General features: G+C 42.3%; 1 protein-coding gene across 1 annotated transcript in view; it reads right to left on the bottom strand.

The window, feature by feature from the left end:
* Nucleotides 1–26,802, bottom strand: part of SYN2 (synapsin II) — a 341,342-nt gene that overhangs the window by 59,871 nt on the left and 254,669 nt on the right. The window contains exon 11 of the mRNA XM_063426936.1: nt 15,137–15,286. Coding sequence (XP_063283006.1) covers nt 15,137–15,286 — 150 coding nt within the window. The remainder of the gene's footprint in view (nt 1–15,136; nt 15,287–26,802) is intronic.

The following is a 26,802-nucleotide window of genomic DNA, read 5'->3' as shown; positions in this document are numbered from 1 at the left end:
GTGGCTAAGGGTGTAGTGTTTGAGTGTGTGTGTGTGGGGGGGGGGGGCTAGAGTTCACTCTCGGGAGATCCGGAGAGTTGCCATGATAAGGAAAGGGTATTATGCATCTAAAGGCTGGTTGTGAGACTGTGTAAGTAGTGGGGGCTGTTTGTGGTGCAGTGTGTTTGTGTTAATTGGTCTGTTTGTGCTGTGATTGTGGTATAGTATTTGTAGCTGTAGTGTGTATGTATAGGGTATGTGGAGTGTGTGTATGGAAGTAATGTTTTGTGGGTTGTAACTGCTGCAGGTGCAATGGCACCGTGGGCCCACCAGAGTCTATGACCTACTGTAGGCCATCTATAGAGATGGGGGACCAGTGAGGGCCCCAGCATAGGTGAGCTGAGTAGACAGCACACAAAAGCTGAATTACTACATGCAAGGTCCCATGAGTGGCAGGATGCAATAGAGTCAGAGTCAGTTGCTGCCTCCATTTTTGCCCTAATCCTTTTCACTCCAGCATGCATACTGCCTTCCTCGTGGAATGATGGAGAAGGCAATTGGTTGATGCTTCAGCCTGCTCTCAGTGTAGCCTTGGGACTGCAGCACAGGAAGTAGTACTTCGCTGTGATTGCTTAGTGAATCAGCCTGTTAGAAGAAATGGAGGAGGACTGGGGCTTGATGCCTGGCCGGGAGGAGTGGTAAGGGCTGTCTGCTACCTTGGTACTGTAATTTATCAAATTAATTTCATTTGTCTGCAAAATATGTCTGCGTAGGGTGTATATGAATTGCATTCTGTAGTTTGTCTCGTTCTGCATGCTAAAGCTGGTTGTTCCCATCATTGTCGGTTTGTTAACTTAAATGTTATTTAACTATCTGCTTTTCTGTAAAGACGTTCTCTGTTATTTCTGCAACCCTCCCCCGCCCCTTATTTTATTGATACCCACCTGAATGGTCTTTCTTGACCAATTCTCACATCCTCTGTGCATTTCCATGCCATAGTTTTGTTGCAGTCCTTTTTGGACCCTATCATAACTGTCTTCCACAGTCTGAGTTTTAAAAAGTTCCCTGCTGCAAACCAGAATACTGCTTACCACCCTCAACTCTCCAATCTCGCAAAAAACTCAACTGCCTTATCTCCAGCATTTCTCCACCAAACTCCAAATTCTCTTTTTACCCATCTCAAATCTAACTTGCAGTAACTGCAACCTCACTCTACAATTCAGCTCTCTCCTCTCAACTCGACATCATGGCACCTCCTACAATTAAATGCAGCAAGCGCCCCCAATTACAACCCTGGCACACCACGCTGACCCGTTACCTCCAAAAATGTTCCAGAACTGCTGAACGCTGCTGGAGAAAGTCTCACTTTGCATCTGACTTCCTCCACTATACATTTATTCTGCACTCCTACAGCCTGGCTCTTTCTGCTGCAAAAGTAAATTACTTTGTCACCCTCATAAGTAAACTGTCCCACCAACTCAAACACCTATTTCACACTGTTGATGCTTCTCCGTCTACCACCTTGTCTGCCACAAACTTTGCATCTCACTTCACTGAGAAGATCTCTACAATCAGAGGAAAGATCTCTAATTTCTCTTTTTCCCCTATCAATACATCACCCAACTCCACTCCCTCCACCATTCTACACTCATTCTCACCTGCTACAGCAGAAGAGGTTTCTGCTCTGCTCCGGTCCTCCTGCCCCACAACCTGTTCCCTTGATCCTATTCCCTAGTGTCTCATCCGCACCTTGTCTCCCTCTCTTGCTCTTCCTCTCACTAAAATTTTCAATCTCTCCCTCTCCTCTGGCACATTTCCCTCAACCTTCAAACATGCAACCGTAACCCGATTCTGAAAAAGCCCAGCCTTGACCCCAACTCCCCATCCAACTACCACCCTATATCGCTACTGCCTCCAAGATCCTCGAGAGAGTTGTGTACACCAGACTGACTTACTTTCTCGAATCCAACTCTCTTCTTGACCCTCTTCAGTCTGGATTCTGGTCATTCTGTCGAAACGGCTGTGACCAAAGTATCCAATGATTGAATTGCTGCTAAATCTCACGGCCATTACTCTATCCTAATTCTCCTTGATCTTTCTGCTGCTTTTGACACTGTTGATCATCAACAGCTTCTTCACATTCTCCGTCATTTTGGTCTATGGGATACTGCTCTCTCCTGGTGCTCCTCCTACCTCTCCCAACGCTCTTTCGGTGTTTCTTTCTCTGACTCTGCCTCTTCCCCCCAACCACTCTCTGTCAGCGTCCCCCAAAGTTCTGTCTTTGCCCCCCCCCCCCTGTTCTATATCTATACTGCCTCCCTTGATAAACTCTTCAGCTCTTTTGGCTTCCGTTATCATTTCTACGCAGATGACACGCAAATCTACCAGTCCTCTCCTGATCTCTCTCCGCCCATCTTGACTCATGTCTCTGACTGCCTCTCTGCGATTTCCAACTGGATGGCTGCTCACTTCCTTAAACTCAACCTGTCCAAAACAGAACTTCTGGTCTTTCCTCCCTCGAGTGTTGCTACTCTTGTGTCTGTCTCTCTCCAAGTCAACAGTGCTACCATCACCTCTACCTCACAGGCTCGCTGCCTGGGTGTTCTTTTTGACTCCAACCTCTCCTTCACCCCTCATGTCCAATCTATCGCCAAATCCTGTCCCTTCCATCTCAAAAACATAGTGTGCATCCGCCCCTATTTAACGCTGGCTAAGGTGCTGGTCCATGCTGTTGTTCTCTCTCGCCTTGACTTATGAATGAATGTGGCAGCGAGGCTCATATTTCTGTCCGCTCGCACCTCCCACTTCTCCCCACTCTGTCAGTCCCTGTATTGGCTTCCAGTTAGATATAGGGATCAATTTAAATTTCTGGTGCTTGCTTACAAGTCCCTAAATAATCCTGCTCCAACCTACCTATTCTCCCTAATACACAAGTATGTCCCGTCGAGGCCCCTTTGCTCTACCAAAGACCTACTTCTACCCTCTGTCTGTACTCCCACCTCTGATGCTTGTCTCCAAGATTTCTCCAGAGCTGCACCTATTCTGTGGAGCTCCCTTCCCTTCTCCATAAGACTTTTACCCAGTCTCCACTCATTCAAAAAATCATTAAATATTCACTTCTTCAAGAAAGCATATCAATTAAACTGTTAGCAGGTTTTTATCTCCAACCCCCTCTCCTGCAACTGTCAAAAATGACTTACTAAGCCCTCAGTGAATACTTTTTTCACAACCTACTTCATACCTCTACTTTTACCCTTTGTGTCACTATACCCCACTCCCTCTAGCATGTAAGCTCATTGAGCAGGGCCCTCCACCCCTCTGTTCCTATACGTCCAGTTGTATAGTTACAATTACATGTCTGTTAGTCCACCCATTGTACAGCGCTACGGAATCTGATGGCACTATATAAATAATAATAATGAGGTGTCTGTGAAATGCATGGCGTGTGTCTGTAAACTTAATAGAGAGTATCTGAATTGCATAGAGTGGACCGTGTTTGGGAATTGCCTAAGGGTGTCTGTGAACTGCATACTATGTCTCTGTGTACTACACAGAACGTGCGTCTGTGAACTGCATGAACATTGTAGGAGCTGAATGGTGTGTGAATGTGTGTCAAAGCTACATTTTGTGTGTCACTGGCAAGTGCCCTACTTTGCCACTAGTTGGAGCCATTCAGTCAGGACCTGGAGAGGTCTGCCAGACAGTGAGGACAGAAATATGACAGGGTCCAGCACATTTTACAAATTTACTTTTCATTATTTTTATAATATACACATACAAAGATGGAGTATCAGAGATTGATTAATCTGTAAGACAGTTACCGTATATACTCAAGTATAAGCCGACCCGAATATAAGCCGGGGCCCCTAATTTTACCCCCAAAAACTGGGAAAACTTATTGACTCGAGTATAAGACTAGGGTGGGTAATGCAGCAGCTACTGGTAAATTTCTAAATAAAATTAGATCCTAAAAAAATTATATTAATTGAATTTTTATTTACAGTGTGTGTATATAATGAATGCAGTGTGTGTATATGAATGCAGTGTGTGTGTATGAGTGCAGTGTGTGTATGAGTGCAGTGTGTATGAGTGCAGTGTGTATGAGTGCAGTGTGTATGAGTGCAGTGTGTATGAGTGCAGTGTGTGTGAGTGCAGTGTGTGTGTATGAGTGCAGTGTGTATATGAGTGCAGTGTGTGTGTGTGTGAATGCAGTGTGTATGTGTGAGTGCAGTGTGTGTGTGTGAGTGCAGTGTGTGTGTGAGTGCAGTGTGTATATGAATGCAGTGTGTGTATGAATTCAGTGTGTGTGTGTATGAGTGCAGTGTGTATATGAGTGCAGTGTTTATATGAGTGCAGTGTGTGTGAATGCAGTGTGTGTGTATATGAGTGCAGTGTGTTTATATGAGTGCAGTGTGTGTGTGTGTGTGTGTGTGTGAATGGAGCGTGTGTGTTTATGAGTGCAGTGTGTGTGTGATGCAGAGTGTGATGCAGAGCCTTGGTGGGGGGTGGGCATTTTTATTATTATGTTTTAATTATAATAATTGTAATTTTTTTGTGATATTAATTATTTTTTATTATTTTTTTATTTTTTTTAATATTATTCTTTTTAATATTTTATTTTATTATTATTATTTTTTTTCGTCCCCACTCCCTGCTTGATACATGGCAGGGAGGGGGGCTATCACTCCCTGGTGGTCCAGTGGCATTGGCAGTTCAGTGGGGGGGGGGGGTAGGGGAGGGGTGGTGCTTGGTCCGTGCATCTACTCTGTCAGCTCACACTGTAAGTCTCGCGAGAGCCGCAATATGACCCCGCGGCTCTCGCGAGATTTACACTGGGAGCTGACAGAGGTGCTGAATGGACCGGCGCGGAGGAGAAGGGAGCTGACAGGAGCTGCAGGAGAGGTAAGCGCTCTCTGCCAGCCCCCAGTCTGTATTATGGCAATGTAAATTACCATAATACAGACATTGACTCGGTTATAAGCCGAGTTGGGGGTTTTCAGCACAAAAAATGTGCTGAAAAACTCGGCTTATACTCGAGTATATACGGTATGCGTAAATACAATTCTCCAACTATACATAACCAAGCTGCCTAAATAAAACAAAATGAATGTGAAGGTCCAGCACATTTGTAGTCAGGATAGGTCCCTCCCACAGAGTGTGAATAGCAAGGAGAATGAAAATCTAGTTGGGGTAAGGGGAATGTGCCCACCTATTCAGGCGAAGGAGGGGGTAAATTGGCAAGGGAATGTCCTCAATTTAAATTTTGATGCGACTTGTTAATAGGCAGGTAAATGTGGCAAAATATAATTTGGGCAGGAAGAGGGTTAATTTTCAGGGAAATGTGGCAATCTAAATTAAGGATGGAGAGGGTGAATTGACATGGGGATTAGGCTATGTGACTGTAGAGTTGGTATTGTGCAGTGACAAGTGGGGACAATTTTGGGGAAATATAGGTTGAAGGCCTGGAGTGGTATGCCCCTCCCCCCCTAAAAAAAAAAAAAGAAAATCATGCACCCTCTATTAGCCCCACTACTATACATAGGGGATGTATAGATGATACATGATGTTTATAGATGATGGTAGTGTGTGTATAGGGGCTGTAGTGTTTGTATATGTCATGTTGTGTGTGAGAAAATGATTGGATAGGGATGTTTTGTGTATAGGAGTGTGTGAAATAGAATTTTAATTGGTCTTCCTTAAGGGGGTTGGAACAAGTTCATGTTTTATTATTATTATTAAAAATACAATCTATTACTCCCTTCTTATTGCATACATTTTGGCCAGGAAGGGGGACATGCTAATCTCTAGTGGCGCAGCAGTCACTGACAATGCTTCAGGCTTCAGGTATGCAACTTTGTGGAGAGCAGGCCAGGAGCATTCCTTTCTGAGCTCTCCTTAAGCCCTGTTCTCTCTCACCAGCCCATGGTCAGACAGAGCTCCCTCCCTAAGGGCCAGCTGAGGGGCAATTATGCCCTAAGGCTGTCTTCTTAAGGTAGCGCTGGCCTGATGGAGGGGAAGGGGAAGAATCAAGGTACAGGAGAGACAAGCAAATATGTTGTTCAAAAATAGATACATTAGCCCAATAGATTAATTCTCCCAAGAAATGAATAATCACACGTACAGTAGATACTAATAGTCTGCTGCATATAGAATAAAAAAAAAAAAAAGATTTTGCCTTGGCATTAGAATGGGTATACCAACCACAATGAATTTAGAACAATACAGGAGAAATTGTAGTTTCTAACAAAAGAATCACCACCAGGTGTCACCAGAACGTAATTAAACCAGCTACTCTTCTGACACCAGTTGCCTTCTATAGATACACAATATTTAAAGTGCCACTCTCAGGCAAATAACACATGGTGGCACTTTACGGAGAACCTTTCATCATGTTAATCAAGTACCTAATAAGATTAAAAATATACACAGGCTCAGCAGTGTACACTGCTTTTTTCTGAGAAAAGGCAGTGTATGCATTGCTTCCTAATGCCTTCTCTAGTGGCTGTCTCTTGGACAGCCATGATAAGGGCTTCCTGGATATGGTTCTCCATAAATTGCAGAAGCAATGTTCAGTGTCTGCAGGCTCTGTATGGAGACATTGAACACACCCCATAGAGATGCAATTAGTCAATTGGTGCATATATCCACTTGTCCACCAATGTTTCCCTATGTGGAAGCTTTGGATCGACTGAGTTCATAAGTATTTATGGGGGCGGGGGAGGAGTGGTCTGAATCTAACTATCTGGTTTAACATTATAGAATTATGAAAATAATGAATACATATTTGTATTACTAGCACTAGAGTATTATTTTTAATTACTTTAAAACATTGCAAATGTAATTAATAAACAGATAAATTCAAGGACACACATACAATGGAGGGTTATTGAATACAAATTGTTTCAATAATTTTTTATTTTTTGAAATATATTGAATTATATGAGAAAAAATTATAATAAATATGTAATAAATTGAATCATGTAGTGGTCATAAATGTAAATAAAGATACATAACCAAAATATATTGTAAGATTTCAGAAACTAAATACATATTCTGATGGTCTGTTGACAACATTTTAGTATGTGCCATTCCAGTGAATGGTGCATTTATCTGGTGACCCCTCTACCCAGGGCCACCTCTACAATCAGTGGATACTTGTGTGGTTTCCCACTCATCCACACAAACATACATGCTTAGAAACACATACATAAGCAGCCATTTTCAAAAAGTACACATACACATCCAGAATTACCAATGCATTCAATGCCTCACACTAACCTAACATACAACACAATCACACACTATAACACACACAAAAATAGCACATGGATTCACATAGACACAGTCTACCACACAGATGCACACCAGAGTACATACAGAGACACACCCTAGCACATACCCTTCATGAAACACATAGATACACACTCAGATGCATTCTAACACTCTTTCATAGACACACACTATCAGACATCTATTGACCAACACTAACACACTTTATTTAATATACACACTAAAATACACAAAAATATGGTTCCACAGCCATTTGAGTCACAAACGCTATTACAGGCCTGAGAGCAAGAACAAACTTGGTAAAATCAGATATACAGGTATATTTATAATTAAGGTCCACCGAGGTATAAGAAACAAAAAGCTTAGCTGAGTGTGCAAATGTCAAAATATTGTAAATGTATCAGCTAGGTCTGAATGTGGTCAAAAGAAGGGTCCCATGGGTTGCTTTTAATCCAACAAGAAAACTAGACTGAGGGACTGCCAAGACTGTCATATATCCCCAAAACAACTGCTTCAAGGTATTTGGAGTCCAGAATGAAACCTTGTAGAACCACAGCAAGTCAGATTCTATTACAGCACTAAAATGCATATGTTAAGCTGAACATATGAATGTGACTATGTAGCAGTTTCTAGCTCATATTTGTTCCAGGCAGGTGCTGCTATTTGGGCATTGTAGCTCAGTGCTTCCATGTGAAAAAATAAGAGCTTGCGCTGCAAGCAGAGGCATATATATAGACACAACTTTAGCTTAATGAAGCAGGTTTTGTGTATAGATCATGCCCCTTATTGCTCGATTTTCTGCCATGTACGAGTAAAATCACTTCTGTTTCTATCCATGCAGCCCTAGCCACGCCTCCCCTGGCTGTGACTGATACAGCCTGCATGAAAACAGAATAGTTTCATTTTCAATCGGATATTAACTTACTTTAGACAATTTATCTACTGTTTTGTAAATTGAACTTTAATCACACACAGGAGGCTACTGCAAGGCCTAGCAATTTATTAACAGTGCAGGAAATATGACATTTCAAAGTAAACAGAATTGGCAATAAAGGAAGTGTAAACATTAGTTCTCACTTTACAGGATGTGTTTAGGAAAGCTGTGCAAGTCACATGCAGGGAGGTGTCAATAGGGCTGCATCAACAAAGTGATTTAACTGTTAAACGGCAGAGAATTTAGCAGTGAGACTGCAAAGGCATGATCTATACACAAAAACTGCCTCAGTAAGTTCCATTTAATCTGTCCTGTGCCTGGATGGCTTTTCCATATCTAGATTGTCTGGGGTTGCTGTATCTCTCAACACTTCTACAATTTCAGTTATGAATGGCCATTGGGGTTGAGATCAGCTTGATATGTAAATGATATATACAAAACATTTCCATCCACAATAGTAAAAAGAAACCAATTTCTGTAAGTAAACTCAAACTTATAATAACTTAAAATAATTTATTTTATTTTTATTTGACACATATACAAAACATTTCCATCCACAATAGTAAAACGAAACCAATTTCTGTAAGTAAACTCAAACTTGTTTGAGATTTTGTCCATTCTCAGAGTTCTCTAACATCCTGTTCTGGATAATTTGCATATGATTTGGTGTTTCCACTAGAACTCCATAAGATAGAACTTGTTTGAGAATAGAGCTGGAACCAACTAAAGGGCAAGCTACCAAAATGTGGCATGTCATTCGACTTTGGTTCTCTGTTTTATTTTCTTTAAATAAAATGATGGTCCCCCAAACTCAAAAGGTAATCCTTTTGTGGACTCTTTACTTATTGTGTCTAAAGGGCTATCAGCTATACTTTGCTGATGAGGGCCCAAATATTGTTGAAACAAAAGTCTAGTTATGCTCTTTGTCTCGTGCATAGAGGCCCTGCCAGAACCTTGTTTTATAATAAACACTGAAGTAGTTGCCCCCATGAGGCATTAAAAAGTGAAACAGTTATTTAATTCTATAACTAACTGTCAGGGTACCTGAAGTCTCTACCTCCGAGAGAGGTAGAGACTTAGACGTCCATCCGTCCGGACGGGCTGTTTCCTCTGTTCCTCGCGGTCCATCCGGTCACGTAAACGCCGGCCGCGAGGGACTCACTTCCTTTTCTAGCATGACGTCCGGAGACCGACGTCATGACGCCAACCCGGAACGACCTGTCACTCAATCCTTCAGAGACTAATCAGGACTCGTCGGAGGCGTGTCTACCCTTCCGAGCCAGGGTATTTAAACTTGCTTCTCCCATTTTCTCATTGCCCTGTCGTGGTTCTAGTCTGCCTAGTCACACAGTGCTCTTGTATTTTTGTTATCCCTTTGGTTCTGACCCGGCTTGTTTGACTTACTCTGTTTATCTCTGTTACCCTTGACCCGGCTTGTTCCTCGCTTACCTGTCTTCTCGTTCCCTCGACCTCGGCTTGTCTTTGACTATTCTCTATATTCTCCGTACGTTAGTCCGGCCATTCTAAGGTCCGGTATACGTATCCTGTACCTGTTTGTACTCTGCGTGTTGGATCCCTGTCCCGATCCTGACATTACGACAGGGCCAATGGATCCTGCAAGTACAAACAGTCAGCTTGGTCCTTCTGATCCTAGGTTCGAAGCCATGGAGCACAGAATGGATCAGATGGCGCTAGCACTACAGGCGTTATTGTCTCGTGCTAATAACCCGCCAGAGGAGACGCGTACTACTTCTATTTCTCCTGTGAGCTCAGGCCTAGAGGTAGCCACTGTAGGTGCCTCTTCCCGTATTACACCACCAGTACGTTATGGTGGCTCACCTGAGAAGTGTCGTGGTTTCCTTAACCAGATCAGTATCCACTTTGAATTACAACCTCGCTCCTATCCTACAGATAGGGCGAAGGTTGGATTTATTATCACCTTATTCATTGAGAAAGCTCTGAGATGGCCCAACCCATTATGGGAGAATGATAACCCTTTGGTATATAATTATAATGCCTTTGTAGCTGCCTTTAGAAGAACTTTTGACCCTCCTGGTAGAAAGGTCAATGCAGCTAGATTACTGTTGCGCCTGAGACAAGAGAACCGAACTCTTGTGGATTATGCACTAGAGTTCAGGTCTTTGGCGGCAGAAGTTAAGTGGAACGAGCAGGCATATATAGATGTATTTTTGAATGGGCTATCAGATGTAATCCTCGACGAGGTTGCTACTAGAGAGCTTCCTGAAAATTTGTAGGATTTCATTTCATTCATTTCTCGTATTGATGAGCGTTTAAGAGAGAGACAGAACACTCGAGAGAGGAACCTTAGACCTTCATTTAAATTAGCTCCCGCATTTCAAAGTCCTGATTCCACTACCTCACTATGTCCTGAACCTATGCAGATAGGCAATACTCGCCTCTCAGAGGAGGAGAGGCAGTACAGGAGAAGGGAGGGATTATGCATGTATTGTGGAGTCAGAGGTCACCTACGCCTGAATTGTCCTAATCGTTCGGGAAACGCTCGCACCTAAGTTTCTCTAGAGGACAGGCCTTGGGTGTTTCTATTTTGTCCTCTACGCATAATTATAAAGATCACAGGCTTCTGCTACCAGTTTCTTTAACTTGGGAAAGGGGAGTACTAAGGACCATGGCTTTGATAGATTCCGGTGCTGCTGAGAATTTTATCGATCAAGCCTTTGCTACTAAACACACTATCCCATCCCAGTTAAGGGATACACCCTTGGCCGTTGAGGCCATAGATGGTAGACCTTTACTTGAGCCTGTTATCTCTCGTGAGACCATCCCAGTTAGCTTAACTGTTGGTATCTTACACGAGGAAAACTTATCACTTATGCTTATTTCATCCCCTTCTGTTCCCATAGTCCTGGGTTACCCATGGTTAAAAAGACATAACCCTATTATTGATTGCGAGTTAGGGGAGATACTCTCATGGGGCCAGGGTTGCCAGGAGAATTGTTTACGGAGGGTTTCCCCATTGGGTGTAATTAACACACCAGGTAGTTCTACCCAGTCTACAGAGATACAGATACCGCCCCTGTACCTAGACTTAAAAGCAGTATTCGACAAAAAGAATGCTGATACTCTACCTCCACACAGGACCTTTGATTGTAAAATTAACTTACTACCTGGTACCATGCCTCCGAGGGGCAATGTATACCCCCTATCCACTAAGGAGAATTCAGTTCTAGAGGAGTATATTCGGGAGAATCTAGACAAGGGATTCATTAGGAGATCTTCTTCTCCTGCCGGGGCTGGTTTTTTTTTTGTTAAAAAGAAGGATGGTTCACTAAGACCTTGCATACGATTACCGAGGTTTGAATAAGATAACCATCAGAGATGCCTATCCGATTCCCTTGATTACCGAGCTGTTTGATCATCTGAAAGGCTCTAAAATTTTCACTAAGTTGGACCTCAGAGGAGCATATAACTTGGTGAGAATCCAGCAAGGACACGAGTGGATGACAGCGTTCAATACCCGTTATGGGCATTATGAATACACGGTCATGCCTTTTGGTCTTTGTAACGCACCTGCAGTATTTCAGGATTTGATTAATGAGGTTCTTAGGGAATTTCAACATGATTGTGTTATTGTATACCTGGATGACATACTGATACACTCTAGAGAGGTTGAGACCCACCACAGACAGGTCAGAAAGGTATTACACAAACTCCTGCAACATGGCTTATACTGTAAATTGGAGAAATGTAGCTTTGACCAGTCTCAGATAGACTTTCTTGGATACGTGATTTCTGGGGAAGGCTTTAAGATGGACCCTGACAAACTCCAGTCCATTTTAGAGTGGCCTTTGCCTAAGGGACTCAAGGCTATTCAGAGGTTTATTGGTTTCTCCAATTATTATAGGCGCTTCATTAAGGGATACTCTTCTATTATTGCACCTATTACCAATATGACCAGACAGGGGGTTGACACTAAGACTTGGTCTAATGAAGCTCTCGCTGCTTTCAAGACTCTCAAGGATCTTTTTGCTTCTGCTCCAATTCTAGTCCATCCTGATACGACTCTGCCGTTCCTACTCGAGGTCGATGCCTCTGAGACAGGCGTAGGGGCTGTTCTGTCGCAAAGGTTAGGGGTGGATAAACCACTACACCCTTGTGGTTTTTTTTCTAAGAAACTGTCTGGTCCTGAAAGTAGATATGACATTGGCGACAGGGAACTCTTAGCGGTCATTATGGCCTTAAAGGAGTGGAGACATTTATTGGAGGGGACCTTACATCCTGTTACTATTTTAACGGATCACAAGAACTTGTCTTATATTGGGGAAGCTAAGCGACTGTCCGCCAGACAAGCTCGTTGGTCCTTATTCCTGACCCACTTCAATTATGTGCTTACTTATAGACCTGGTTCTAAGAACTCCAAAGCCGATGCTTTGTCTCGCCAATATGAACCTTCTACTATATCTGAACCGTTTCTTTCCTCTATAGTTCCGAAATGCAATATTATCGCCAACACGAATCTCAGGATTCACTCTCCGTTACTTGCCGAGATCATTAAACTGCAACATCTAGCTCCTAAACAGACTCCTGAAGGTCGACGTTTCGTTCCTCCTGTTCTTCAACTGGAACTGTTGCAATGTTTCCACAACAGCAAGGTGGCTGGACATCCTGGTATTCGCAAGACATGTGCTTTGATCTCTAAGGACTTCTGGTGGCCTGATTTACGGAAGGATATTAAAGATTTCATCGGTGCATGTGAGGTTTGTACTAAGACCAAGCAACCTCATACCCTTCCCTGTGGATTTCTGCACCCCTTAGAGGTTCCAGAGAAGCCATGGTCCTGTTTGGCTATGGACTTTATTGTCGATTTACCTATCTCTAAAAAACAGACTGTTATCCTCACCGTGGTTGACAGATTCACCAAGATGGCTCACTTCGTTCCTCTGCCTAAACTCCCGTCTTCTCCCGAATTGGCGGAGATATTCGCAAGGGAGATTTTTCGATTACATGGGATACCCTCCCAAATTGTATCTGACAGAGGTTCCCAATTTGTTTCCCGTTTTTGGAGGTCCTTCTGCTCTCAACTGGGTATCAAATTGAATTTCTCTTCTGCCTATCATCCTCAGTCTAACGGAGCTGCTGAACGCACCAACCAAAAGATTGAACAATATTTACGTTGTTTTGTTTCCGAACACCAGGACGATTGGGTTGGTTTGATTCCTTGGGAGGAGTTTGCACACAACAATCTCGTTTGTGATTCTACTCGTTCAAGCCCCTTCTTCATGAATTATGGCTTTCATCCATCTATTCTCCCTTCGGCTTCTTCTTCCCAGGGGGTGCCGTCGGTTGATGTTCATGTTGCCAATTTGAGGAAGTTGTGGGATCAGACTCGACAGATTCTTCTGCACAATTCTATGCTGGTTAAGAAACACGCTGATAAACGTAGAAGGGCGGCTCCGGTGTTTGTTCCAGGTGATAGAGTATGGTTGAGTACAAGAAACATCCGTTTAAAAGTGCCTTCCATGAAGTTCGCTCCTCGTTATATTGGACCTTACAGGGTGCTAACTCGCATTAACCCAGTTGCGTATCGTCTAGCTCTTCCAACTGCCTTACGCATCCCTAACTCATTTCATGTTTCATTGTTGAAACCACTAGTCTGTAACAGATTTTCCTCCACATCATCCTCTCCTCGCTCTGTTCAGGTGGAGGGTCAGGAGGAGTATGAGGTTAACTCTATTATCGATTCTCGAATCTCACGGGGGAGAGTACAATATCTGGTCGATTGGAAGGGATATGGTCCTGAGGAGAGGAGTTGGGTACCTCAGGAGGATGTTCATGCTCCTCGTCTCCGCAGGGCGTTTCACTCCCGCTTCCCATCTCGTCCCGGTTCCTTCGGCCCGGTGGGCGTATCTGAGAGGGGGGGTACTGTCAGGGTACCTGAAGTCTCTACCTCCGAGAGAGGTAGAGACTTAGACGTCCATCCGTCTGGACGGGCTGTTTCCTCTGTTCCTCGCAGTCCATCCGGTCACGTAAACGCCGGCCACGAGGGACTCACTTCCTTTTCTAGCATGACGTCCGGAGACCGACGTCATGACGCCAGCCCGGAACGACCTGTCACTCAATCCTTCAGAGACTAATCAGGACTCGTCGGAGGTGTGTCTACCCTTCCGAGCCAGGGTATTTAAACTTGCTTCTCCCATTTGCTCATTGCCCTGTGGTGGTTCTAGTCTGCCTAGTCACACAGTGCTCTTGTATTTCTGTTATCCCTTTGGTTCTGACCCGGCTTGTTTGACTTACTCTGTTTATCTCTGTTACCCTTGACCCGGCTTGTTCCTCGCTTACCTGTCTTCTCGTTCCCTCGACCTCGGCTTGTCTTTGACTATTCTCTATATTCTCCGTACGTTAGTCCGGCCATTCTAAGGTCCGGTATACGTATCCTGTACCTGTTTGTACTCTGCGTGTTGGATCCCTGTCCCGATCCTGACACTAACAAGTTAAACTGTGACATTATAACCTAGTTATATAATTACCTGCTTAAAAGGCTGAATTAAATCTGTGTTGGTGGAAGTGTGTCTGGGAACGTATCTGACTAGCAGTGTTTATGTCTGTGTGTATTTGTATGTGTCTGGAAGAGTGTATCTAATGTATGCATATATCTGAAAATGTGTCTGTGAGTTTGTATGTTTGTGCAAGTCTGGGCATAGTTGTTAGGAAGAGGGGGCCCACAAAATGATTTTGCAAGGAGTAAGCAATTTCTACAGGCAGCACTACCCACAGCTCATTTCACACACGGTTCAATACACACGCAGCCCATTCCACACACAGTTTGTTCATTCCCTATACACAACACAGCTCATTCAATACACAGTTGTTTGTTCTATTCATAACACAGTCTACAACCCATTTAACATGCAGCGTATTGTACTCACAGCTTGCTGGATTTATTTCCCCTCCTACCTGTGGCTGTTGAGTTGCAGTTGGTCTCTGAGGAGAAGGTATTGGCGATTTTGGTAAAATCTGATTCATTTTGTTCACCACTAAATCTGCTATTAACTGTCTGTCTTCCACTTGGTGTTCTCCAATTATTGGCATTGTACAATCCATGACCTGCAAGCCAGCAACAGCAAATCTGTTATTTACATAAAGTTAATTAAATGTAATAAAGAAACGTGCATCAGAGGAATATTAACTAAACTATCCCACAGCTATGAAAAAACAGACAACAAAAAATGAATGATTAAAAAAACAACAACCCACTCTACTGCTGGTATATAAATACATTTAATAATCATTTTTACATTCTACTCTCATAGCTCCACCTTATGTATGTATATTTTGTGTATGAGGTGGTTTAGGCGATTCCACTCAAGGTGTTTGACCTTATTATTTGAATTACTCTTTATTGTACATTTTGTTTCTTTGTTTTTTATAATAATTTATTTTATTTTTATTTCACACATATACAAAACATTTCCATCCACAATAGTAAAAATAAACCAATTTCTTCACAATACATAACATATATAATTATTATATTGCAAGATTCCCAATAGTAAATATTCCAACTCGCTTCTCTTGTAAACAGAAATGTTAACACATAAATTTAACCCATGTAGCATAGTAACATGATTACCAAACAGGCCAGTATTTTATCCAACCCTTTTCTCTAAAATCCAAGTGCTTTGTGTTTAACCATATAAAACAACCCCATTTCTTACTTACACACAAAACACTACAATGTTGGCTAGTTGTCTTCATATACCTTCATTATTAGAGTAGACATAAAACTCACATTACAAAAACAAAAACTCACATGCGTTACATACTCCACTTGGGGAATAACAGTGGACCCTCTATTTTATTACTTTTTAATTTAATAAACCAAAAGAAAAAAAGAAAAAGAAAAAAAAGTAATTCTTGTATATCCAAACTCTCCATTTTTTTCCTCCAAAAATTACTAATATCTCTAATTTTGCTTGTCTGGTATCCTAAGGCCTCCATAGTTAATTGATATTTGACTTGTGAGTATAGTTGTACCTGTGTAAAATTCACACTACTCTTCCAACTCCTAGCAATTATTATTTTTACCGCTGCCACAAAGTGGACATATATAAATCTTTCTCTAAATTGAAGTGATTGTAGATTTAAATGGAATAAACCATTATGATGGCCCCTAGGTATATTTCCCTCTATTATATATTCCAATGTCTCAAAGGTCATATACCACAGATTTTTCACCTTGCTACATTCCCACCAAATATGTCCGAAAGTCCCTTCCGTTTCATTACATCGCCAGCACATTGAAGAGTTGGAGGTATACATTTTAGCCATTCTGGTGGGAACTAAATACCAGCGGTTCATTAATTTAAATAGTACCTCAAGAAGTACCTCAAACAATGGACTATTTTACTTGTTTGCATTAACACCTGATCCCATTCAGTCTTAAAAATCTGTACATTTAGTTCTTTACTCCATTTCTGAATATTTACATTCATAATTGGTGCTTCAATTTGAAGAAGAGCACTTCTTGCTTTTGAGGCTATTTGCGGTACTTTCTCATTATTTAACAAAACAGTCAGATTTTCTATACCCTCTATAGGTCGAACTAACATAAATTGTTTAATGAAACCTCTAATTCTTAAGTAATTATACCACTCCTTCCTAGGTAACGAAAATTCTTGTATCAAGTTCTCAAACGACTTGATCTTATCTCCTAATATAATTTGATTTATGTAATTAATACCTTTCCCTATCCACTCACTTGTATTAATATCTTTCATCCTTAACTGAATAATACTAAAGTTAGAGTTTCCCAATATTTTATTACCTATTCCGCTACTAATCCTCAGCCTTTCCCATTCCAGCAAGATTGATTTCAGACAATTATTTGAAGTACAAACTTTCTTAATTCTTTCTTTCTTTCTCGATTAGTTAACCAAATCAATTGATACAATTTTTCCATTTCTGACATCTCCATTTCTAGTTGATACCAGCCCTCTTCCTCAGAACTTATGAGTTGCGTCTTATATATATGGAACATCATATTAGCTAAATAGGTAATATTCACATTTGGAAAGTTTATACCTCCATTCCTACTCTTCTGCATCAAAAGTTTTTTATTCATTCTTGGCCTTTTTCCTTTCCATATAAAATTATTTATATCTCGTTGTATCATAGCTAACCATGGTTGGGGCATTGTCAGTGGGATCATACGAAAGAGATAAGACCATTTGGGGAGAAAATACTAATTAATCAGGTTAATTCTTCCCCACCAGGATAGTTTAACTTGTCTCCATTTTTTTAATGATTCATGAGTTGATCTCAATGTTTTTAAAAAATTTGTTTGGGGGCGTGGCTAGGACGCACATGTAGACGGTTGCACGGCTTCGGAGCTCCACCGAGAAATGGCAAACACAACGTGATTCCACCCAACAAACGAGAGACAAAACCTCGCAAAACACTGCACAAGACTCCCGGTGTCATGACAAGCAAGGCGGCATGGAAAAGAAATCCAGGACCCCATCGCTACAGATATCAGCCCTGGCGTCGCCGAGTAAGCGCACCCAAGATGGCGCCGGAGAAGCCCGCCCGCCGGTCTCGGAATCAGACCGCAGCGAGTCAGAACAAAGTGATCTGACCACCATTTCACTAACCACGGCAATCCCGGTAGCAGATACCACCCTGCATAAGCTACTGGACGACCTCAAATCCACTATCAGGTCAGACTTCCAGAAATTGGCGGCGGAAATTAGGCGGGAAGTGCAGGCTATAGGGGAACGCACAGCACACTTGGAGGATAAAACGGAGGAGATAATAGAGGCACATAACACACTAGCTGATGCCTATACTGATTTCTCCACACAGTTACAAGCGATGCAATCAAAACTCACGGATATGGAGGACAGGTCCCGCAGGAATAATATCCGCCTGCGCGGCATTCCGGAAGAGGTCAAAACGCCAGACTTAAAGGCATATATACACCAACTATTCCAAACCCTGCTCCCAGATGCCACAGCCCAGGTATTGGAGATTGACAGGGCTCATAGGCTGCAAAAACCCAGGAACATCCCTGCCACAGTCCCAAGGGACGCCATTGTCCGGGTCCACTTCTATGCTACCAAAGACAGATTGATGCAGGTGGCCAGGGACACGGCGAAACTGGCGGGCAAATATCCGGGCCTGCAGCTTTTTGCGGACCTGTCCCCTACTACACTAGCCAAGAGGCGGTCATTTGGCAACATAACAAAAGCACTAAGGGAAGCACAAATCCCATACAAGTGGGGCTTTCCCACGCGTCTTATTATCCACAAAAAACGGCACAGACAAAGTGGTCTCCACACCAGAGGAGGGTCGCAAACTGCTGGGGCAGTCGAACATACAGGTACAAACAGAACCATCATCCGGAACCAACATTGAACCGTTCTACGGGGAACTGGCAGAGAGCTGCAACAGCCAAGTGATCCATGAGCCCAAGATGCCGAAACTCGATTTCAGCACACGCCACAGAGCTGCAGGCTGACTACAGACTGGGTGCAGTATTGTACAAACTTTGCAATAATCCTATTGCTCTCTCACTCATGACATATCTATCCATCTCTACATATTCTAAACTCTCGCTCAGTTAAAAAAAAAAAAAAAAACTTCCTAGGAATAGGAGTAGAAATGTGGATGAACAATTAATTGTTGATCATACTGTTGTTCTCAATGACTAGTCCTCATTGACCCCATGTAGTCCGTTGATGAGGGGGGCGAGAATGGGGCCGTGCATAAATGCACTTTTTCTTAATCTGATCCGCTCACGCTTTCACCAGGCTCAACGATGGGCCAAGCCAGGGCGACCCAGTCGCGATGCATCTCCTTTTTTCTCCCGGGTTCTTACTCAGGTAGCTCCATTTGGAGGTTGTCTGGAGTATGGGGAGATTTGTACATAGTTCATGTTTGCTTTTATGTATTTTATGTTTTTCTTATTGTCATGACCTCTAAATGCGGGGATACAACAATGGTTGATGTTTATAATGAAAGGTGGAGAAAGTTAAAATGGCTCGCTGGGAACATTCTGGGTCACCGAGGGTCCCTGGGCACAGAAAACAGACTTAATCCCACCAATGGTGCTTAATATTTTTTCGCTCAACGTAAAAGGGCTAAACTCCCCTCATAAAAGGCGTCTAGCATTACAAGAGGCAAAAAGGGCACGAGCACACATAGTGTTCTTTCAGGAGACCCACTTCAAATGGGGACACCGTCCCAAATTCAACTCCCCTCAATTCCCGATAGATTTCCATGCTTGCTACGCAACAAAGAAAAGAGGTGTCTCTATCCTCCTTCGTAAAGACGTAGCTTTCACCCTGGTGGCAAAACATGTGGATAAGCATGGGAGATTTCAATAATGCACAATACACGTTAGTTAACATCTATGGCCCGCACACTGACCAACCGGCCTTTCTGGAGAGGATATATGATAAGGTGGACAGGTGGAGAATGGGGAAAGTGATAATAGGAGGGGACACAAATTTTATCCTAGATGAACAGATGGACGTTACGTCCTCAAGGGAAGTGACACATAACACGACGCTTCATAGACGCTCTACAACACGAAAACTGAACCAAATCCTACTGACTCAGGGATACATGGATCCGTGGAGAGTAATGCACCCTAGGGAAAGGGACTATACATTCCATTCCCCTGTCTATAATTCCTAGTCCCGAATTGACAGATTCCTCATTCATAGCTCAATGATTCTAAGGGTACAGTCGACCGAGGTGGGACTTATTACATGGTCGGACCATGCGGCAGTAATGCTACAGCTGGGAGAGCAATTCCCCACTAGGGGCAGAGGCTCTTGGCGCATGAACGAGCACTTGCTCACCAATCCAAATACAATTACAGATATTCAAAACGAACAGAACTTATACTTCGACACTAATAAGCTACCTGACACTAGGCCTGATTCACTTTGGTTAGCACACAAAGCCTACATACGGGATGTACTGATAAAACACGCTAGCTTTGAGAAAACCCAGAGACTTAACAAATACCTAGGTTTAACTAAAAAGCTGACAGAGATCTCCTCTCCTAACAAAACAGCCCCCAACATCACCTCAACAGGCACTAGACTTAAAAGATGTACAACGTCAGTTGTCAGATTTAGAACTAGCCAAAACCAACTTCCTATTCCGCAGATTTAAGCAGCGTCATTTTGAACTGGGCAATAGGGCAGGAGCTCTTTTAGCCTCCCAACTAAAAAAAAAAGGGCACAAGCTACGAGGATAGAATTCCTCCACACAACAAGTGGGGACAAAATTCTTAATCCAGACAAAATTGTACAAGAATTTGCTAAATACTACAGCACATTATATAATCTCAAAGAAGACTCCAATAATAATGTCCCAACAGTACAACAGATACATGACTTCCTAGAAACGACACAGTTACCAAAGATACAAGAGGAAGATATGCAAGACCTTACCAAACCTATTACAATAGAGGAAGTACAAAAACATATAACAGCCCTACCATCGGCCAAGAGCCCAGGGCCGGATGGCCTGCCAATGCTCTATTACAAAACTTTCCAAACACAATTAAGCGCACACTTAATGGAGGTATTTAATACCTGCTTTCGGAAAGGATCCCTCCCAAAGGAGATGCTCCTGGCCCACATAGTCACCCTACCCAAACCAGGCAAAACACCAACTGTATGCGCAAATTTTAGACCAATATCACTGTTAAACACAGACACAAAAATGTATGCCAAAATCATAGCAGAGAGACTAAGCCCGCTTTTACCAAAACTCATTCACTATAACCAATCTGGCTTTATTAAAGGAAGACAGGGCTCAGACAATTCGAGACACCTCTTAAATGTGCTCCACCACATACAGGTGCAGTCAAGAGAAGACCTTCTCTTGGTGATGGACGCGGAAAAGGCCTTCGACAGATTAAATTGGCAATACATGATGGAGGTGATGAGCGTTTCCAATGCTGGTTTTATATCCCCCACATTTGACATAACAAATGGTACTAGGCAGGGATGCCCCCTATCCCCGCTCTTGTTCATTCTATGCCTGGAGCCTCTAGCCCAGCACATACGAGACTCCCCAGACATAAAAGGTATATTAGTCGGAGATCAGACCCACAAACTCTCACTGTTCGCGGACAATATCATTCTAACATTATCCAGCCCTGAAACATCCCTCCCACGGCTGATGGAACTGCTGTCAGTTTTTGGAGCACTCTCCTATTACAAATTTAACACTGGTAAAACGCAAGCTCTCCCGATTAACATACCATATCACAGGCAAGCGACCTTATCGGGTCACTTCCAATTTGACTGGAGAGACGATTACGTAGTCTACCTGGGAGTGAGAATAACTAAATCCATAGCAACACTGATAAAATTAAATCACTACCATGTGCTGACAACAATGAGACAGGAACTAGACAAATGGAGGGAAAACGAGAATCTCCTGGTCTGGTCGTATAAATGCCCTCAAGACGATCTCCCTGCCTAAGTTGCTATATATATTTAGGATGATACCTCTCCGAACCCCTAAAAGTTACTGTGACAAAGTGCAGATGCTCTTCATGGATTTTATATGGCATAAAAGCAGAGCCAGAGTAGCGAAGGAGGTATTACAGAGACCATACGCGGAGGGTGGCATGGGCGTCCCTCAGGTGTGGACATACAGCAGAGCTGCTCTTCTGGCCCCGGCCATTAACCTCAACGCACCAAGTGGCCGGCTAGGGTGGGTGGACATGGAGAGAGATGGGGACATTTTGACAGCACACATGTGGACCCCCCCAATACTGAGAAATAAACCCCCCCTCCCCTTATACCCTACTACAGCGGCATCTCTAGCCGTTTGGGACATACTCAACAACATGAGAAGCGGACCCACCAAATACCACAGATTGGCGCCGTTGGCAGCACTAAAGGCGGTTTCCCCGGAGCTCCCCATAACAACATGGGTGAATCAAGGCATAACAAAGTTATCCCAATTGATTACGGGAGGCACACTGATCCCGTTCCCGACACTACAGGAGAAATACAAATTGCCGTCCAAATTTACATTTTCGTATCTCCAGATTAAAAGCATACTACTATCACATACTAATTACGCAACGCTCGACACTACCCCTGCAGGCAAAGAACTACAATCCTTACTAGCCTTGTGCTGGATGGCCCCATTGCAACCTAAGCTCCTATCTAGCTGTTATAGAGCCCTTGCGGCCCCTAAGGCCCAGGCCAACATGGCCATGGTGTCTGTAACGGACCGTTTCACTTACAAGAGGATAAAACCCAGTTTAGGCGATAATCCCCTTTACAGATGCACAGGCAGCTACTGCAAACACCATTCTCCCGACTGGAGACACACGAACACTGAATCCGAGAAAACCTTTTAAATTCTCCCAAGCATATGAATGCTGTAGACCATTGAATAGGAACCATACGAATAGGCTTGTACTCCTAGCAGTCAACTGGAACAGCATGCAATAAATCCTTCCCCCCAATAATGAGACGACACATCACTTTGAGGGTAAAACAGGAACTGAGGACTGGCTCATCCAGCCTGGCTTTTATTTCCATTTCACACATACAGGCCACACCCAGGGGGAGGCATAAATAACCAATCCAAGATATGGTACAACCCACACATCCCCTCCCCTTGGCCTGAGAGATAATCCACTTATTATACAGTTTAAAACATAACTTTTACACAATATCTATAACTTCAAAACCATACATCACATTCACATACAAATAACATATTCAGACTCAGCATACTTTAAACTTCCAAAATTGCACTTCCAAAATTCAGGCAAATCCCTCCAGTGGATCAAAAGTTACACGGAAGTCCTTTTATGACCGACCGCAAGCACATTTTCTTGCCCAAAACAGTTCCATAGATTTGGGCTGTGCGGTCGGTCAATTCCTGGCATAAAAACGGCTAAGTCCCATTCGAAGTGTGCCTGTACTTCGACTTTAGTCGAAGTGTCGAAGTGGAGTTGATGTTAAGGGTCGGCAGTGTTCGAAGTTAAAATGGCCGCCGCCACGTGGTCCTTTGTCCGATACCGACAACTTCGGTAACTTCGGTAACTTCGACAGCTTCGACAGCTTCGAATGTGTCCAAAGTGCCATATACAAAAGTACCAATCTGTCCCCAAAGTATTTAAAGAGCTAGGGACAGTATAATACAATCCACCTGCCCAAAAGTAGTTCTTAAAGGGTCAGTACATTATGGTAGCAGTCCATAAGCCCCAATTCAGTCCCTTAAAGGGCAAGATCTCCCAGGGACCATAATCACTGGGCAGGAGGCTAGCAACCAGGCTTCTCCAGTTCTCAGTGGCGAGGTTGGTTCCGCCACAGTGTCACAGTGGGAAAAATAAACGGGGGAGACAGTCACACAGGAGAGATGGATCAAGAGGCTAAACACACGAAGGGGTGTCACTAGATGCTATTCCCACATAGAAGCGCACCGAAAGCTCCTTTACCGTTGGTATCTTACACCAGATAGGCTCAGTCATATATACAAAACAACAACGGCAACATGCTGGAGGTGTAGCCTAGAAAGGGGCACCATGTTACATGTATGGTGGGACTGTAGAGTGATTCGACCCCTATGGGAAGCAGCAGCAAAGCTAGTGGAGGGCCTCCACATTAGAGTCCCAGGGGACCGTGAGGTGTATCTTTGGTTGGAGTTCCCACCGGGAATAACTTTTTATGAAAGGGCACTGGTGGCACATATCGCCATGGCAGCCAGGGCACTTATAGCTCCTGGGTGGAAATCGGGCCTATGTCCTACGGCAACAATGTTGGTGGACAGAATTAAACTTAACTATGCGTATGAACGTATGGCTGTCCTCTCCCTGGGAGCTAATTCTAAAATGAGAAGAATCTGGGAGCCATGGGAGGCCTTGTACCCCTCCAGCCCCCTATGCTAAGATGGGAGGGACAAGGAACAGAAGCAGAATATACATTATGTAAATAAAGGAAAAAAGGAAGAAAAAAAGGGGGGGAGCACAAAAGAGGATTTGAGTCACAGGCAACGCTCTAACACCCTGAGCAAGCTGAGAGCTGATGCTCCCGTACAAGACTGGAGTCCACGCCGACACTATAACACATAACACACTCCATCAACATCTTGAACAAGACACTACCGGAATCCCCTTGTTAAAATTCTAAGAGGTCAACGTTTATGGGTTGTTTTTTTGTTTGTTTTTTCATTTGGGGTTTTGCTTTTAATTTCAATACGATTACGCATGTTCAGATATCATCTGCGCCAACTTGCACACAGGACTCCCCAGCTGGGGAGATTTCTAATTTCCGCTTCTAAGGCTGTATCTCCTGCAAGGTATTACATAGATAGGCCTCACACCTACAATATGCAGGTAAAATGGGGGTATTACCCTTCCTACCATCTACAGCAGGATATTAGTGATAGAGGGTATAGACGAGACAGCCACCAGTTGCTGAAGCACACAATAACGTAAGGATCAATGTTTGAATCTAGATGTGTTATACTGTTTGGTATTGACCTGCCTCGTGTTTCAATTGTGTTTCAATTGTGTCTGAACCTATACTCTGTAAAGTGTGGCATTGTTACCATGTAATATCGCAGATGTACAAACTGAATATAAAACAATAAATTTCAATTATAAAAAAAAAAAATTGTTTGCATCGTGTCTTTTAAATCGTCAGTAAGTATTATTCCCAGATATGACAATTTATTTTTATTACAATTAAAGTTATATATTTCTTTTATATGGAATCTACATTCCCTCGAGGTGTTAATAGCCAAGAAGGTAGATTTAGTTACGTTAATTTTATAATTTGAAATCAGACTGTATTTATTTACCTCTTCCATCAAGGCATCCAGTGATTCGACAGGGTCGGTTAGGGTCATAATTAAATCGTCCGCATATAGGTTAAGTTTGAATTCTTTGTCTCTATATCTAAAACCTTTTATTTGGGAGTTATTTCTAATATTAATAGCGAGGATCTCCATTGTCATAATGTACAGAGTAGGCGACAAAGGACAACCTTGCCTTGTTCCATTATTTAATGTAAACCACTCTGCACCTATGTTTGGGGCCACTGTTCTTGCCGTTGGACCCTCATATAACGCAAGAATTGCATTGAGCATCCATCCCCATATACCAAATTTTTCCATAGTTTTCCTAAAAAAAAACAACCGACCCTGTCGAAAGCCTTCTCAGCATCCACTGCCAGTAGAAATAAAGATTTTTCATTTTTTTCGAGCAGCGTCTATCAAATCTAACAATCTTCTGGAATTATCTACTGGATCTCTCCCCTGTACAAAACCAATTTGATTGTTTTTTTATGATGTTAACCATGACTCCCTTTAATCTGTGGGCCAAAACTGATGAAAAGATCTGAACGTCTGTGTTGATTAACGATATAGGTCTTTAATTTTCCACTTTTGAAGTGTCTTTATTTGGCTTAAGGATTGGGAGGATATTTGCTCTCAACATTTCGGTGGGAAATTTACCTACTGACACTATTTCATTAAACATATTGGTTAAATGCAAGGCTATACAATTTTTGAAGGACTTGTAAAATAGATTTGCAAAACCATCTGGGCCTGGGGTCTTATCTGGTTTTAAATTACTTATTGCCTCCTCCACTTCTTGAACTGTGATGAGAGCATTTAAATAATTTATTTGTTGTACCGTAATACTAGGTGTGTCAATTTTACACAAATAATCCTCCTCTATTGCTATCGAATGAGTTAAATTATACAAAGCCTCATAATACTTGTTGAATCTCTCTCCTATCTTTTTGGGGTCCAAGTATTCACCTTCATCATCCAGTATCTTCACTATCTTACTGGATCCAATTTTATCTCTTAGCTTTTTTGTCATTATTCTATCTGCTAGGTTCCCCTTATAATAATAGTTAGATTTAAGTTTATTCAAAACCCTTGCGTTCTTTTCTATAAGGAAACTATTGATATTATTCTGACCTGTTTTCAGGGCATCTGCATTTTCCTTACAGGGAGACTGCTTATTCTTAATTGAGGCTTTGTTTAATTCTTCTTGGAGCGTCAGGAGAACTTTATTGTTTTCTACTTTGTATCTTATTTGTATACTTATTATATTACCTCTCATGGTAGATTTAAAGGCACACCAGTTATTTATATATGAAGTATCATTCGGATCATTCACAAGAAAAAAATCTTCCTACCATATACATCAACCATAAAAAAAAATCATCCTTTTATAATCTTAAATGGCTTAGTTAAATCTGGAGTTAAAAATTGAGTTAAATCTTACTTAAATATATCATCTTTCAGTGCTGCACACCATCTAAAACTTAGTGTATATTTCCTTGTAAATATTCTATTATTACCATTTCTTATGAATATATCAGCAAAGATTATTTATCTATTTACCTTATATATTTATTTTTGTTATCTATTGTGCATTCCCCCAATTTATTTCCCTTTATAAATATGTATCTTAACACTTCATTTTATGTGCATAACCTGCTAAATTTCCCTTTTCTTTCCCCTTCCTTCTCTTTATCCTTACTAACATGATATGCTGAAAAAAAGTAATTCCATTATTGTCTCTTATTTATTTTTATTTTTTTTTAATTCTTTAT

Source organism: Pelobates fuscus, chromosome 7 (assembly GCF_036172605.1).
Source record: "Pelobates fuscus isolate aPelFus1 chromosome 7, aPelFus1.pri, whole genome shotgun sequence".
NCBI lineage: Eukaryota > Metazoa > Chordata > Amphibia > Anura > Pelobatidae > Pelobates > Pelobates fuscus.
This window is presented reverse-complemented; position numbering and strand designations above follow the sequence as displayed.